General features: G+C 41.0%; 1 protein-coding gene across 1 annotated transcript in view; it reads left to right on the plus strand.

Moving 5' to 3' along the window:
* The window catches only part of LOC126397131 (very low-density lipoprotein receptor-like), a 34,382-nt gene that overhangs the window by 1,025 nt on the left and 18,245 nt on the right, over window positions 1-15,112 (plus strand). The window contains exons 3-7 of the mRNA XM_050055672.1: window positions 1,056-1,190; window positions 3,938-4,318; window positions 10,209-10,328; window positions 10,507-10,632; window positions 14,024-14,195. Of these exons, the coding sequence (XP_049911629.1) occupies window positions 1,056-1,190; window positions 3,938-4,318; window positions 10,209-10,328; window positions 10,507-10,632; window positions 14,024-14,195 (934 nt within the window). The remainder of the gene's footprint in view (window positions 1-1,055; window positions 1,191-3,937; window positions 4,319-10,208; window positions 10,329-10,506; window positions 10,633-14,023; window positions 14,196-15,112) is intronic.

Here is a 15,112-nt window from a genome sequence, read left to right on the forward strand (position 1 = left end):
TGGAAATGGGTTTATTATATAAATATAATACATATCTAGATTATATATGCAATAACAGTAACAGTGAAACTGCAAGTGTTGGTGCAGCTTTATCAGCCCAGTGAGACAAACACTTAGATGTGATGGGAATGACAGATTTTATGCAGCTTTGGTGGATTTATGACAGAAAATGTGATGTAATTTAAGTGAAGAGCTCCAAAGTGCAGAGAAAATGTTTATTCCGTCCATAAATGAATTAACAATAGTCTCACTTTTATAGGCTTTATGTCACTACATGACACATTATCATGTTTTATTATATCAAAACTCTCCAGTGAATACAAAAAAAGTCTTTCTGTTTGGCATATTCTATTTTTATGACAACAAAATATACATATATGTTCAGCAAATATATCAAATGGAGTACTTAGCTTATAAATGAAGGGAAATCTGAAACTCATATGTGGAAAGATTAATTAATAGACAGTCATCAAGGGTAGCACTTTTTTTTGTAACTGTTTTTGTATTTATGTATTTATTTTTATGTTTTTTTTAAACTTTATTTTCCTTTAATTTTTTTTATTTTATTTTTTTGCAGGTGTTTGTGGGTATGTGTATGACTGAGTGCACAAGTTTGAAGTGTACATGCACACATACAGTATAATTATGTATGTGTATACTGTATGCTACTCTTTGTATTGTATTTTGTATTTTTTATATCTGTTTGATTGGTAAATTGCTTGTTTGATTGTTTTTTTTTCTTTCTTTTTTAAATTTTTATCCTTGTTAATGTACACAAAGTTTAAAACACTGAAAGAAAAAAAAAACACATTTACATAAAATATAGTAGGCAGAACCTTGAATATGAAATAGAATCAAAGATATTTTTCTCAGACCCCAAAATTATGGTAACATACCTTAAAATTTAAACCTGCACCATGTTGTTATTTATCATTGTATATTTATAGTTAATTGATGTATCACAGGGTGACACACCTATTCATATAATCTCACATTAAAAAAAGAGAAATGTCGTCAGTACATGAGCTAACAGTAAACTGTCTGATGTGTTTCAGGTGCTGCAGGTCACTCTCTGCCCGCCTGCCGCGAGCAGCTGGAGTTCAGGTGCAGCGATGGCTCGTGCATCCCGACACTGAGTGTGTGTAACGGACACAGAGACTGTGAGGACGGATCAGATGAACACCGCTGTGGTGAGCATGATGTCGACAACACGATCCCATCTCAAACTGCACGCACATGCACACAAGTATATTTTCACACGCTCTTTTTCTGGCAGCATGAACCAAACCAAAATAAAACTGATATGTCTCTGATAGTTTAGATAGTAATCTAGGAATCTGAGAAAGGAAAGGAAAGGTCGTTTATAAAGCCAGTTCAACAACGATGCAAGAGGTTTCGTAAGACATGAAAAGGCATTCAGATCATAGGTGTGTCAGATCACAATGGGCCCCCCTACCTCCCCTAGGGCAGGTGCAACATTTTCCTCCAGGTAACTGAAGGGCCTAAATTGCATAAGCACATCTGAAGTCCTGAAGCTAAACTGAAATTTATCATGATGGTTTCTTTCTTCAGAGTGAATGTTTAGGCTACTCCTTCAGTTTTCTCAGTGCAAACAACCAACTGGTCCATTACCTAAAGGGATTTTCTAAGTAGCTCTGCAGCACTTAACTTTTTAGTTGTGAGAGAGGGAGAGAGGAATGGGTGGATAGATGGATGGGTTGATTGTTTTTCACAATAATAAAGTGCTTAACCTACATTTTATACACTCAGTGCTGAGTCTACACTGTCTGCAGATCAGAGGCCATTATCAGGAAGTTCACCAGTTTTGCTCTCAGTGGCATCATCATCACAAATGGTGTCCGAGTCTACAAGGCTCGGACAGTCACTTGTGTTGGACAGTGTGTGTCCTATTCAACTTACAGTGTTGTGTAATGCAGTTTGACCTGATTCTAACTGACCTTCATCTCATTTTCTTTCACTCTGTGGGAAAATACAGATGCAGATTTTTATTTTATAATCTGGTTAAAGTCATGAGAGACGTTGATATTGAATTCTGGAGGGATTTGTTGCTCTGCGTAACGTTTGCTCAGCTGGAGAAAGTGCTGTAAAAGGATTTAATGTGATTGCAGTCATTTAACAAAACACTGTTGATGTGAGGAATGTTAGCGGGTATGAATACTGGCAGTGTTCTTTAGAGGTCAGAGACGTGGACTTAGACCTGAAAGTCGCTGGTTTGAATGCCGGCCAGGAAAATGAAGAAAGTGAACAAGGTTTACTTTGTTTTGCTCAGACGTGCAGCACAGTTCTTCAAAAGAAAACGGATAAATGCATTAGGAAGTGATCTGTTGTCAGTCGTAGAGCAGCCCAACACATACCAATGCAGTTTCAGTCAGGTTAGAATTAAAGTTAAAGTTAAACTTGAAGTTATAAAGTCCAGTAAGTCTGGGTGTCTCAGGCAAATTTGGCAATGTTGCTTCATGACAATATTGGATTTCTATATTATCTTAACCTTAAAGTTAAGACTGGGTCTTTGTAAAGATAGACGTTATTCACAGAGCATCTTAGATCTTAAAAGAGCTCCTAAGGTGAAAAACAGTTAGGAGCAGGGAGGAGGACTTTTAACAGGCTTAAGGGTTTCCTAAGCAGAGGAGAACATTGCAGAGAAATAACGCTGGATGACAGTGAGTAAATTAATTGCTACAGATTAGATTATGCAGGGATAATACATGTGATTGATGTCATTAGGGTACACACACACTTCCCATCTAACACTATAACACCAGAAATAAAATGATCACAACACCAAGATATTTGGAAAACTGGAAAAATGCAACAGTGCAGCAGTGATGACTTGAGTCTGAACCTTCCATCAGCAGTGATCACACTAACAGTGACGACACTTTCACAGTCAGCAGTTCATTTCATTTCCACTGGGTGTCCACACTTTGCAGGCTCACAAAAGGGTGTGTCTGTGACAACCAATCACATCTGTTTAAAGAGTGTGTCATAACTAGCAACAGGGTCAACCACACCTCCTCAGTAAGATAAATGTTTCTGTCCCTTCCTTGCTCAGAGTCGTTCTGAGAACTATGCTAAATCACTCCTAAGCCAGGACTCCTTACTGAAGAAATTTAGGCTGAGCTAGGAGCTCTCTGAGAGATTTGAATACGGCCCCAGAAGCCTGTATTATGAGGCAGGATTTGGGGTTAATGAGGTGACTTCAGGGCTAACCTGGGTTTTCAGTACTACAAGCTACTCCTGACCTGTCAGATAACTGGAGAAAAAAAATCCGACTTGGATAAAATGGAGATTTTAGTTGCATTTTAACTGTTTCCCAGAGTGATATATGATAATACTTATAGGTATTTTAAGCCTCTGCCTTCATATCATATGAAGTAGGCTACTTCATTCATGGTTCTGATGATGTTGCTCGTCATTAAGAACCCTGCCTCTTTCACATAACCATGGCTGGATGGGAAAATCTTAGCAAGCTGCTGACCAGCTTTGTGATTCATTTATCCAGACGTCCAATGTTGGAGTTAATGAAGCCAGATAACGAAAAGATATTCTGGCTCCGTAGTACAGGCCTCTGGATGTATTTGATGTGGAGCAGGATTGCTTAATATGAGCTAATATGATGGATCCATTGGACAATATATATATAATTTATTAATCTGCCCAAATCGATTCTCTTCAAATTCTTTTTATGATTCCTTCAAGTGAGTTTACTCTGACGTCACATGACATTTGTTGCTCTCTTGAGTCGTATTGAAACTGCATACAGAGATTTATTATCAACAAAAATCAGATACTAAGATGTGGGAAACCTAATGTTGCTGGTCATGTTAGTGAAGTTCACCAACTTCAGATATTTGTAGTGAAAGCTTTGAGACTCTGTACAGACTTAGTTACTGATATAAAGTGTGGCTCTTCACAGGTCACCTGTGGTGCAAGAAAGATGAATTTGCCTGCCACAGCAGACGGTGCATATCTCTACATTTACGTTGCAATGGCGTAGACGACTGTGGCGACGAGAGTGACGAGGCTTCCTGCCTGAACTGCACCACCGCCGGCTCCTTCTCCTGCGGCCCGTCTGACTCCTGCCTGCCCAGAAACAAGCTGTGTGATGGGCGAGCTGACTGCAAAGACGGACGGGACGAGTCTCAGGAGTTGTGCGGTTTGTCTCAGCCACACCCGCAGACTTCTCCCACATGTACAGCATCTGAGTTTCAGTGCGGAGACGGTCAGTGCATCCGCCATACCTGGAGGTGTGACCACTGCCCAGACTGCTCTGATGGCAGCGACGAGGACAACTGTGGTGAGTAATAAGGCTTCACATCCTGAAATCACAACCCAAAAGGAAATCAGTGCTGGAACACGTGTATTCACTCTCTAGCTGAAAACACACTAGCGCTGCTGCGCTGCCCCCTAGCACACACACCACACAAAGTTATTACTTCTTGTACCGAAAGATCTGTACCTCTTCCACCTCTGTGTTAGCTTAAAATCATGTGTGCAGAGCTCCTAATTAAACTTGAAGCTCCAGAGCTGTGACTCACCAGGCAATGTCTTTTTGGCTATTGTCGTTTATAATGATGGGATTGTAGGTCGTTTAGCTTGGAAAATTTCACGACTTCAACTACGAGTCTCTCATCATCCAGTCTTTGTCACACACAAGACGGCAACAGAAACAGAGCTCTCTTTATGCATCCATTGAGAGGAGAGGAGTTGAGCTGCCACAGGAGCAGAGAAGAGCTGCTACGGGAGCTGGTATGTACAAGCAGAGAATGAGTGGGGGGAAAATGCATTTCTTTCTGCGGCGGTGAGGCTGGAAATAGGACAGTGGCATGAAGTGCCACAGGGCAACGTGTCCAGGAGCGCTAACGTGTGTGTAGCCACTGCCGGTGTGGGGTTGTACATTGAAAATAATAGGGCCGCATTTTTTGACACGCTGCGTTCGCTGCCGGTGTGTTTTGGCCTTCTGTCTGAGACACTCTGTTTAAGAACTTCTCTTTGAGACTCCCTCCTGTAAGAAGCCCAGTCTGGTTAGTGTTTCAGGTCTTCTGCATCTGCGCTCTCGGGTGTGTGGCTTGGTTTTGATCAAGTTCACTTTTGAGAAAACGCGCTCACACGAGGCATTTGAATGTGGGAAAACAAGCACAAATGATGCTAAGTGCTTAATAACACTTGTTTCCCGCCCATGTCTTTCATTATTAAGGCATTATGCCAGAAGTCATCCACATCCATCTCTTTGGAGCTGTCAGGCAGGTTCGTTAAGGCCATCTTTCGCCACTCGTTATCTATTTCCTGAACGGTGTCCCTGTTGGCTATGTCCAGAATGCGAGGCACAGGTTGCATCAGAGGGAACAGAGATGGATATAGTGATTGTGATTGTGCGTCAATCGTGATGGCAGGAGAGAGACAGACAACAGCAGGTTGCAGCTTGTGCCTACCGAGGAGCTGCATCACACCTACACCCAGGTACATTGCGGTGGTATGATTTTTGCCTCGTCTCTCAGCTCAATCTGGGCGATGTCTTAATGGAGATCATCGCCCCTGTCCATAAAAGATAAAAGGATGTCCTTGTAAGTTTAACATATTCTTATTACTGTTGTTATTTTAACCCTCTCGCTTTGAAAATGCTCACTAATGTCTGTGAACTTAGGCAGAACCCAGTCCAAGAAAAGATACAGTCGCAGAGATTCATTATTCAGAGCTTTGTATATGTTTTCTGCTGCATTCAATCTGGCATCCAGCCACTGGTCACTGAAAAAAAAAAAGCTGCAAAGCATCCCACTGCGTGCACATCTGCTTGACAACATCAATAATTTCAGATCTGTCAGGTGTTCTAATAATTTTGGCCACCACTGTAGTACTTGATGTTTCACTAAGCAGCCAGCAGAGGGCAGTATAGAACTGCTCCATATCACACACTGACTGTACAGAAAGGCAGCCAGCATCTTGTGACACACATCCTCAGGCTTCTGTCTGTTTACATGTGTGTAACAGTGTTAACTAATCTGTGTGGTCTGTCAGTGGCCACCAGGAAATACCACAAAAACACTACTTAAATCTTCATGAAGTTTTCATTGATGGAAGTGTCATATAATTTCTGTCGGTGGGTAAAATGTAACTAAACACAGTTTGACCTTAAAATTGAGTTCAAACAGCCAAAAGTTTCAACTGGTCGAGGAATTTCATATTCCATCAATAAATAATTCAAAGATGGCAACTTGTTTGATCAGTTTCTGAGTCTGAGTTAGGATTGTCACAGAAAGAAAACATCTTTTCAGTCATTTCACAAGCAAAAATAATGAAAATAATAAATAAAATAAAATGAAATTCTTTGGTTGCAGCTTTTTTAAGGTGATGATTTGCTGTTTTTCTCTGTTTTACATCTTTGGACTGTTGATCCAACAGAACAAGATATTTAAAGACGTCACCTCGGACTCTGAGAAACTCATGAATCAAAGTAAAATTATATAATCAACAGATTAATCAGTGATCAAAATCCTAATCAGTTGCAGCATTAAGTGTGTAAATGTAATGCAGCTTTGTTTTTCACTGTAACAAGTAACTGTACAACATCTGGAATCAATCTGTAGCTCAGTGATTTGGCGTTGTGGTGCAGTTCAGAGTACTGTCCCTTTAATCGAACCAGCTGGTTCTGATTATCCTAATGTATTACTCATTCCTGACGACAAAGCAAAATCTGGCAGTGTGTAAAGTGTCCACGCTTAAATCATTTAATAAACAATCAGCTTTCATCAAACTATGAATTTGCTTTTGGTTAATCATGAAAGGTTTTAGACAAATGTTTTTGATTGATCCAAATGATAGAAAGTGTATCAGGATATTATTTGTATATTTTATGAACACATTTATCTTTCTTTGTGATACTTTTTTTTTTTTTTTTTTTAAATGCAAACAGCATTACTTTTACCCTCATGATGCCTCAATTTTATGTTTTAATCTAAGCTCTGCTGTGTAGGTTGTGTCTGTGGCTCCTTCCTCTGGCCCAAAACATGACACACAACAGTGGAATTTATCAGCAACTGCTGGATAGATTGGCGCAAAACTTACACATTCACAATCCCCCCAGGATGACTTGTATTTATTTGTATTTTTTCAGGTCAAATTGTTAATTCATCCAATACACCGGCCAATGACCAAAATAATAAAAGAACTTCTTTCATATTTGTCCTTAAATGCAGGCCTATGAATCCCCCATTACGCCATAGTGCAGCAAATGTTTGGCAAAAGAGAAACTCACTGTTAATAATTCGAAGAGGAGGTCCATCCCCGAGGACTGCGCAGTTGACAATTGTGAAACAAAAAATTTATCAGTTAAAAATGTAAAATGTAAAATTTGGTACATCAGACCTTAAGGTCTTAATCATCTTATTCGAATCAACCCTGTTTGCCTCCTGCGAGAAACAAATCCTACAACATCATAACATCTAAAACTCTGAACTAAATGGACAGACCGCGTATTCTCTGCATCATATAGTTCTAAAAAAGGTGTTGCTATACCAAGATAAATAAAAAAAGTTAAAGATAAAAAAAAGTTCCATACCAAAATAAAAATGTGGTTGCAGACTCAGTCGCTTTGTTGTCATCAATAAACTCATCATGAAGGTGATGATAACTGTAGCCAGCATTTGCGACGACAATTTGGGTTTGTTTCACACTGTATTCCAGTGCTCAATTTCTTATGCAGTATATTGTGTATTAGGATGGAGGTCTTGGCAGTGATTGATGATCAATGAGCCAGTCAGAAAGAGAAATCTTTTACTTCTCATCCTCCTACAAAAGTTACTCTAGCTTAGATTACTTTATAGACCCCTAAGGGGTCTGGATGCTTCGTAGGGAACCAGTAGATCAAGCATGTATTTTGGTCCGAGACCATTTAGGGCTTTGTAGACCAGCAGTAAGATTTTAAAATCTATTCTTTGACTCACAGGAAGCCAGTGTAGCGATTTAATGACCGGTGTAATATGGTCCAGTTTCCTGGTGTTTGTAAGGACTCTGGCGGCAGCGTTCTGAATCAGCTGCAGCTGTAAGATTGATTTTTTGTTAAGGCCTGTAAATAAGCCATTGCAATAATCCAACCTACTAAAATGAATGCATGAATAAGTTTTTCCATGTCTTGTTTAGACAGAAACCCCTTAATTCTAGCTATATTTTTCAGGTGGTAATAGGCAGATTTAGTAATAAACTTTAAATGGCTGTTGAAGTTCAGGTCTGAGTCAATAACAACACCAAGATTTCTGGCTTGATTTGTAGCTGTCAAAGTAATTAAAATAAATAAATAAAACTCATCATGGGTTATACATGGGTTCACCTTGTATTGTCATATATGACATATATAATACATATCTTTATCCAACAACATAGATGGAAAAAGGGATCAACCGAACATTTCATAATGAAGATAACTATCAGTTGCAGACCAACATTTCAAAAATCTTTGTGGCCTATAACAAAAATAACACTAATAATAATTGTGAAATACCACACACAGTATTGTCATCCAAAACAGTCCTCATACCATGGAAGACTCTTCCCATTGCAACCAGTTAATTAATTGTCTTTCAATTATCAATCCCATTTTCCCCCCACTACCTTAATTAATGGCATCCATCTTTGTATGAATAATTCCCTCTGTAATCTCAACATGTAAGTGATTTTTTTCCATTGTGTAAATATTTCTTAGAATTGTTAGCCATTCAGCATGGGTAGGGGGATCCTGTTTACGCCACCTTAGTGTAATTGCTTTATTTGCAGCTATTAATAGTATTTGTAAGAGATACATCCTTTTCCTGCTGTAAATTGCATCTGGTTTCATCCCAAGAATTGCTATCAGAGGGTCTCTTACCAGTTCTACATCTAATATTTTGTTCACAGTGGTAAAGATTGATTTCCAAAAGTGATCTAACAGTGGACATTGCCAAAATATATGTAAATGAGTAGCTATGGTCTCTCTACATCCCCTCCAGCACATACTTGTCTGATTTGAATTCATCTTTGCCACACTTTGAGGCATTCTAAAAAATCTGTTGACTAACTTCCATTGAAACTCCCGCCACAAATTGGCATTAGTAACTGTATGTATCTGAGCACAGATCTTTAGCCACTGATCCTCACTAATTTCATAATGCAATGTTCTGTTGGGAAACCATGGGCTCTGACATTTATGTGGATGCCACCTGACACGCTCCACCCACCTAAACACCAGTGCAGACCAAGTACCCCCCCCTCATGGCAGCAGCACTCCCCAGTAGCAGTGGCCCCCCCAGCAGGACAATGCGCCATGCCACACTACATAAATTGCTCAGGAGTGGCCCGAGAGACATGACGGAGACCTCAAGGCATTGACCTGGCCTCCAAATGCCCCAAATCCCAGTTTGATTGAACATCTTTGGGACGTGCTGTTACCCCACCTCTCAACCCACAGGACCCAATGCCCTGGTGCCAGACACTATAGGACACCCCCCAGAGGTCCTGTGTTCATGCCTTGACAGGTCAGAGCCAAGTCCGGCCCAAGGAGGACCCACCGTGAATCGGGCATACCTCTGCACGTCCCGTCAAATGTTCAATCAGATTGGGATCTGAGGTATTTGGAGGCAAAGTCGACACCTTGAGCTCTTTGTCCCGTTCCTGGGGTCATTCCTGAGCAGTTTTTGTGGTGTGGTGTGGTGCATTGTCCTGCTGGGGGGGCACTGCCATCGTCAGGTGCCATTGCCACGGGGGTTTACTTGGTCTGCAACCATTCGGGTGGGTGGAGCGCATCAGGTAGCATTTACGTGAATGCCAGGACCCAAGGTTTCCCAGCAGAACATTGCACTGTAACAAGATGATCAATGTTATTCACTTCACCCGCGACTGGTTTTAATGTTTTGGCTGATCGGTGTGTGTAACTATGAACCGGTCGAAAGAAGGTTTTGAACATTCTAGGATGGCCATGGATGGAAAGACATGAATACCATTAAGGAACAAAGTGTTTTGCTGTGTTATCAACATGTAAAATACATAAAATACTTTTTTTTTAACCCATCTGAACACCATTTGTCATTTGAGACATCATTCCGGTAATTTTAACAATGTTGTGTATGTGAGCACGAATAAAAAAAGCTCCACATGTATCATGCTGGCAAATGGCAGTATTCTTTGTTTGAAACCACTGATGATGTAATGTTGTTTTGCAGATCAGGACGAGTGTAAGTTCAATAACGGAGGCTGCTCTCATGTGTGTTTGGACCAGCCGATGGGTTTCCTCTGCGACTGCCCCGACAACATGAGGCTGGTCGGGGACAGCCAGTGTGAGGGTGAGTACAAGCTTCCATAAGTTTACATCACTAGTTAATTATTTGTCCTGACTAATCGCACAAAATGACCTTAATATGTCGACCATTTTTATTATGAAGCACTGGAAACTGGACTTTGACGTACACTGTTTTTAATACTACACTCTTAAAACTTCTTTTCAAATGTTCTTTCACCTAGAGATCGACACGTGCCTGGAGAGCGACGTGTGTGATCAGCTGTGTGTTCACATCAACGGCAGCCTCACCTGCGACTGCCACGAGGACTACCAGATGAATTCAGCAACCGGGGAGTGCAAGGCCAAAGGTGAGAGAGAAATTATCAGTGCACCTGGTAAACACAAGCAGCCACCAACAAAGACGCTTGTTGAACTTACCTCAGAGTTCCTGGTTTGATTCCAGGATGTACCTGCTTGTTTTTGTTGTATTTGTAGGGTGGAAGGATGAAAAGGATGGAGGAGGAATTTTTCAGTCAGAGTTGTTTTTAAAAACTGGAGGTTGTGTGTGTGTGTATAATGGGAGGAGGCCCAGATTAAGTCTGAAGTGCCTGTGATTAAAGCTACTGAAAAGAACCACGAGGCTCACAAGGCCCTTGCAAACCTGTCAACAATGAGGCAGCATGACCTTTTTATTTCTTTGTATTGTATTACTCTGCTGTAATGAAGACTACACTGAGGATGAGGCAGCCTGGACAGGACACCATTTTATCACAGGAGTAACACATTGAAGGTGCAGAGTGCAGACGCCGGTGACATTTTTTGTCAGATTCGATTAGTATCTCCACAAGGTTGGCCGGCTCTCCCTTCTCTGTGTGCCCTGGAAAAAAATCAAGTGCTCATATGCAGCCCTGGCTCTGTGTAAGGGGAAACAAACAAAGTGGCTCGGACTGAGCCCAACAACACCGTTCCAGCCAACTAGCACTAGCATGCTCGTGACAGAACAAGAACAGCACAGGACAGCGGAATGGCCACAGATGTGTAAAGAGAGGCTGTTGGGGCGAGAGCTTGCAATGATTAAGGGTAGCTTAACGGCATGATGTGTAGTATTACCGCCATTTTTTTGTTGTTTTTGCAAATTATTTCTTATATTCTGATTTTAGTACCTTGTAAAAAAGCTTCATTGTTAGGCTATTATGAGGTATATTGTTGATTTCTAAATGACAAAGGGGACAGTTTTATAACAAATTAAATAATTGTTTGTTGCGTCTGGTTGCTATGATGCAGAATATATGTGGAAGTAAACCCGTCTGCACAGGGTAATGTACTCGCTCTGGATAAAGGGAGAGAAAACTGACCAGCTGATCTGTGTGGGTTCAGTATTCATTTCTTCTCCGTTGTTGTTTTTTAGCGACATGACGGTTTGTCTTTGTGGTAGGCTATTTGTCCTGCCCCTCCTACACTGTGAGCAGACAGCTGGGTAGAAAGTGACAATGACGAGCGGCTGCAGTGGTTTACCCCAATTTGAATAGTTTTCAATTCTCTGCGAGCAGGAAAAAAAACGCAAATGTAGGCGCTCAGCGCAGACTCAATGCTCAGCGCCTCATCACACTGCTGGTATTTGTAGCAGAGTGCAAATACGAGTCGTTCCCATGGAAAAAGAGAAAACATGAACATGGTGGTAATCAATCGATCAATCATTCAAATAAACATTTTATCAGCATAAAACAAAATAAAACTCACAAAATAATCTCTTGGTTCATCAGTGAATAATTGCTAACTCTGAAATAAACCCTTAATTTTCAAGACTGTATTCAAGTATCCAGGCCACTTAAAAACATTCAACAGATACAGTAAGATTAAAATGAGAGAAAGAATCTGCTCTTGTCATTTCAGAGGAGGACTGGTTGAATATGTGCTCTGTGCAGTCTTCCTCAACTAGCTCCGGCCTTTGGAGAGAATTCTGTTGACATAATGTAATCAGATATTTTGTTACTCCAAAGTTAAAAGGTGCACAGGCAGGTGATCGGGGCAGGGGGCTGTGTTGGAGGAAATGCAGGGAACAGCTTGCAGATCATTTTCATATATTCTGGAGCTGCCCAGCCATTTGGTCATACTGGTAGGAGGTAACACAAGTAATACGGAGCATTTTTGGTGATGTAATTGACTGTTCTTTTTCCACTATATACTTGGGAAATATTGCACCTCGTCTATTGGCATGAGACAAATATTTACTGAAGATATTATTAGCAACCAGTAAGACAGCTGTAACGCGAAGGTGGCTGCAGCCCGAGCCTCCAACAAAGACCAACTGGGTGGGCATTATGACAGTAGTCCGAACGATGGAGAGAATAACCTTTTTACTGAATCAACAGACTGACAAATTCTTGAAATTTTGGGAAAAGTGGATTGTGTACATGTCGGATTGTTGATCTGCCCCTGTAAATGACATGTATTCCCATAAATGTCTTATCTATGAAATTACATAGGTGACCAAAGCTTTTGTTCTATGTTGTAATGTTTTTATATCTTGAAAATAAAAATAAAGTACAAAAAAAGAAGTAAACCCTTAATTCACCCCCTTCTGCTGCACCTAATATACCTAAACCATTCTGCATTAGAATTTTTACACAACTGAAATCATTTACACTACACGGGTCCCTAATATGTCTCATAACATGAGGAGCAGAGCACCTAGTGTAAAGGGTTGGTTTTCATACTGGTGCAAGCTCTACTAGAAATAATGCAGTCATGAGCTCCCTAGAATACACGTTTGACCACGACTTTTGTAATTCATCAGTGGCATGTTTGTTCAGGTTTGAGCTCTGATGTTTGATCAGTACACTCACTGATGGCGCGGCTCCACCTTAATAAACTTTGACTCATTTACCGTGGAGGTGACTGTACAAACACATTAACTAACATCAGTCAGTCCAATGGAGACGTGTTAAGTGGACAAGCCTCTAGACAGCGCTCAGGAGTGGACTGCTTCTATAGTGATCCGATGTTGAGTGATGTCCTTTCTGTTGTGTTAGAAACATTACAGTCGAGTTATGTGTTGTTGACCTTTCCTCTCTGATAACGTGTCGAAATGATGCCAGAACACGAAACTGAAATTTTCCACATAGAAACTGATAACATCACAGTTTTACTTCAGTGTGGCCCCTCATGCTCACTGATGCATTACTTGACACTGACATGGCAAACATTTTCCACTTTGAATATTTCCACATACATATACTGGCCACTTTATTAGGTACACCTTGCCAGTACTGGGTTGGACCCCTTTTGCCTTCAGAACTGCCTTAATTCTTGGTGGCATAGATTCAACAAGGTGCTGGAAACAGACCAGCAGTTTCTGAAATACTCAGATCAGCCTGCCTGGCACCAACAACCATGCCACGTTCAAAGTCACTTAAATCAACTTTCCTCCCCATTCTGATGCTCGGTTTGAACTTCACCTGGTTGTCTTGACCGTGTCTACATGCCTAAATGCATTGAGTTGCTGCCAGGTGATTGGCTGACGAGCTATTTGCATCAACAAGCAGTTAAACAGGTGCACCTAATAAAGTTGTCAGTGTATTTTAGCTGCTTTACTTTTCAAAACAACATGCCTCCTTGCCTCTTGGTATACAGATGATGTTATTTGATAGCTTGGAAACAAAGGGCACTTAACCAAAACAAGCAAGGCTTTGAATTTCAAATCAGCGCTGGACATCTTGATTTAATTGTAAATCTGTGACTGTGTTTGTGTCCTTCCAGGGGATGAGGCTCAGCTGGTTTTCACCTCATCTAAAGGAATTCAGTTGAAAAGCATGACTGGCACTGAGTACAGGGAAACGGCTCCACATATACCAGGACCAGGGCCAGTTGCGGCTTTCGCCTCTAACCGATCACTCTACTGGGCCCGACAAGGACGAGGCTCCGTATACAGGTAACCGAGTGGAGCTGTTGCCACCACACATCACTCTAGTATATTACCGTCCAAAGCCCAAACAGTGCTTGAGGACTGTGATGCAGCTGTCACATTTCTCAGTAATTTTTAAGGAATTTTTCACCCACAAAAAAAAAACAACTACCATTTGTATGTCGGTCAGTCATGTGGTGTTACCTTGAATTTATGAAGGAAACTTTTTCTCACATGCCTCCACAGAAAATGGCGAACATATTGATTTATTGGGGACTACGATTAACAACAGCAAAACTATATCTTAGCATCCAACAACTCGTGCAGACCAATCCACGTCTTATGTATCCTGTCATATGTTCAGTGCTCCCTAAACACATGCATTTTCACTAAACATTCTTAGTAGTGGAGTTTAGCTTTAACGAGAGCATAGATAAGTTTCACTGTCAGGGGGGACTTATGTCTTTGTCAACCTGTTTTACACAAGCAGCACGTTTTTCGATATTGCCCAACATCATAGTTTGTTTTCATTCCCCCTCGCCCCACTCCTAATACCCCGGCAAAACCAGTGTGTTAGCATAGCTACACATCAGTGTGCACTTAAAATGATGTTAGATTCAGGCGTTCACACTGATCTGTAGTGATTGGTTAGAGTAAATTGAATCCCTGTTCCCCAGGGAAATCGGCGAGAGTGGATGCAATGACAGACTAAGGGTGGAAACAGAGTTTAACGAGTTGACAGTTCTGTCTGATATCAGGCAATTTCCCACCACTCATCTGGGTCTGGATTGCTGTGGCAGGAGGATAAGCAAGATAACCCAAACATCCTTTTCTCTCCACCTTTATCCAGTTCTTCGCAGGGCATCCAAAACTTTCTCCTGGGTGGATGCAGTATGTAATCTCCTCTGGAGTCCTCTGGGGTGTTTTGATAGCTGGACAATGGC

The sequence above is a fragment of the Epinephelus moara genome, chromosome 10 (genome assembly GCF_006386435.1).
Source record: "Epinephelus moara isolate mb chromosome 10, YSFRI_EMoa_1.0, whole genome shotgun sequence".
In the NCBI taxonomy this organism is placed as follows: Eukaryota; Metazoa; Chordata; class Actinopteri; order Perciformes; family Serranidae; genus Epinephelus; species Epinephelus moara.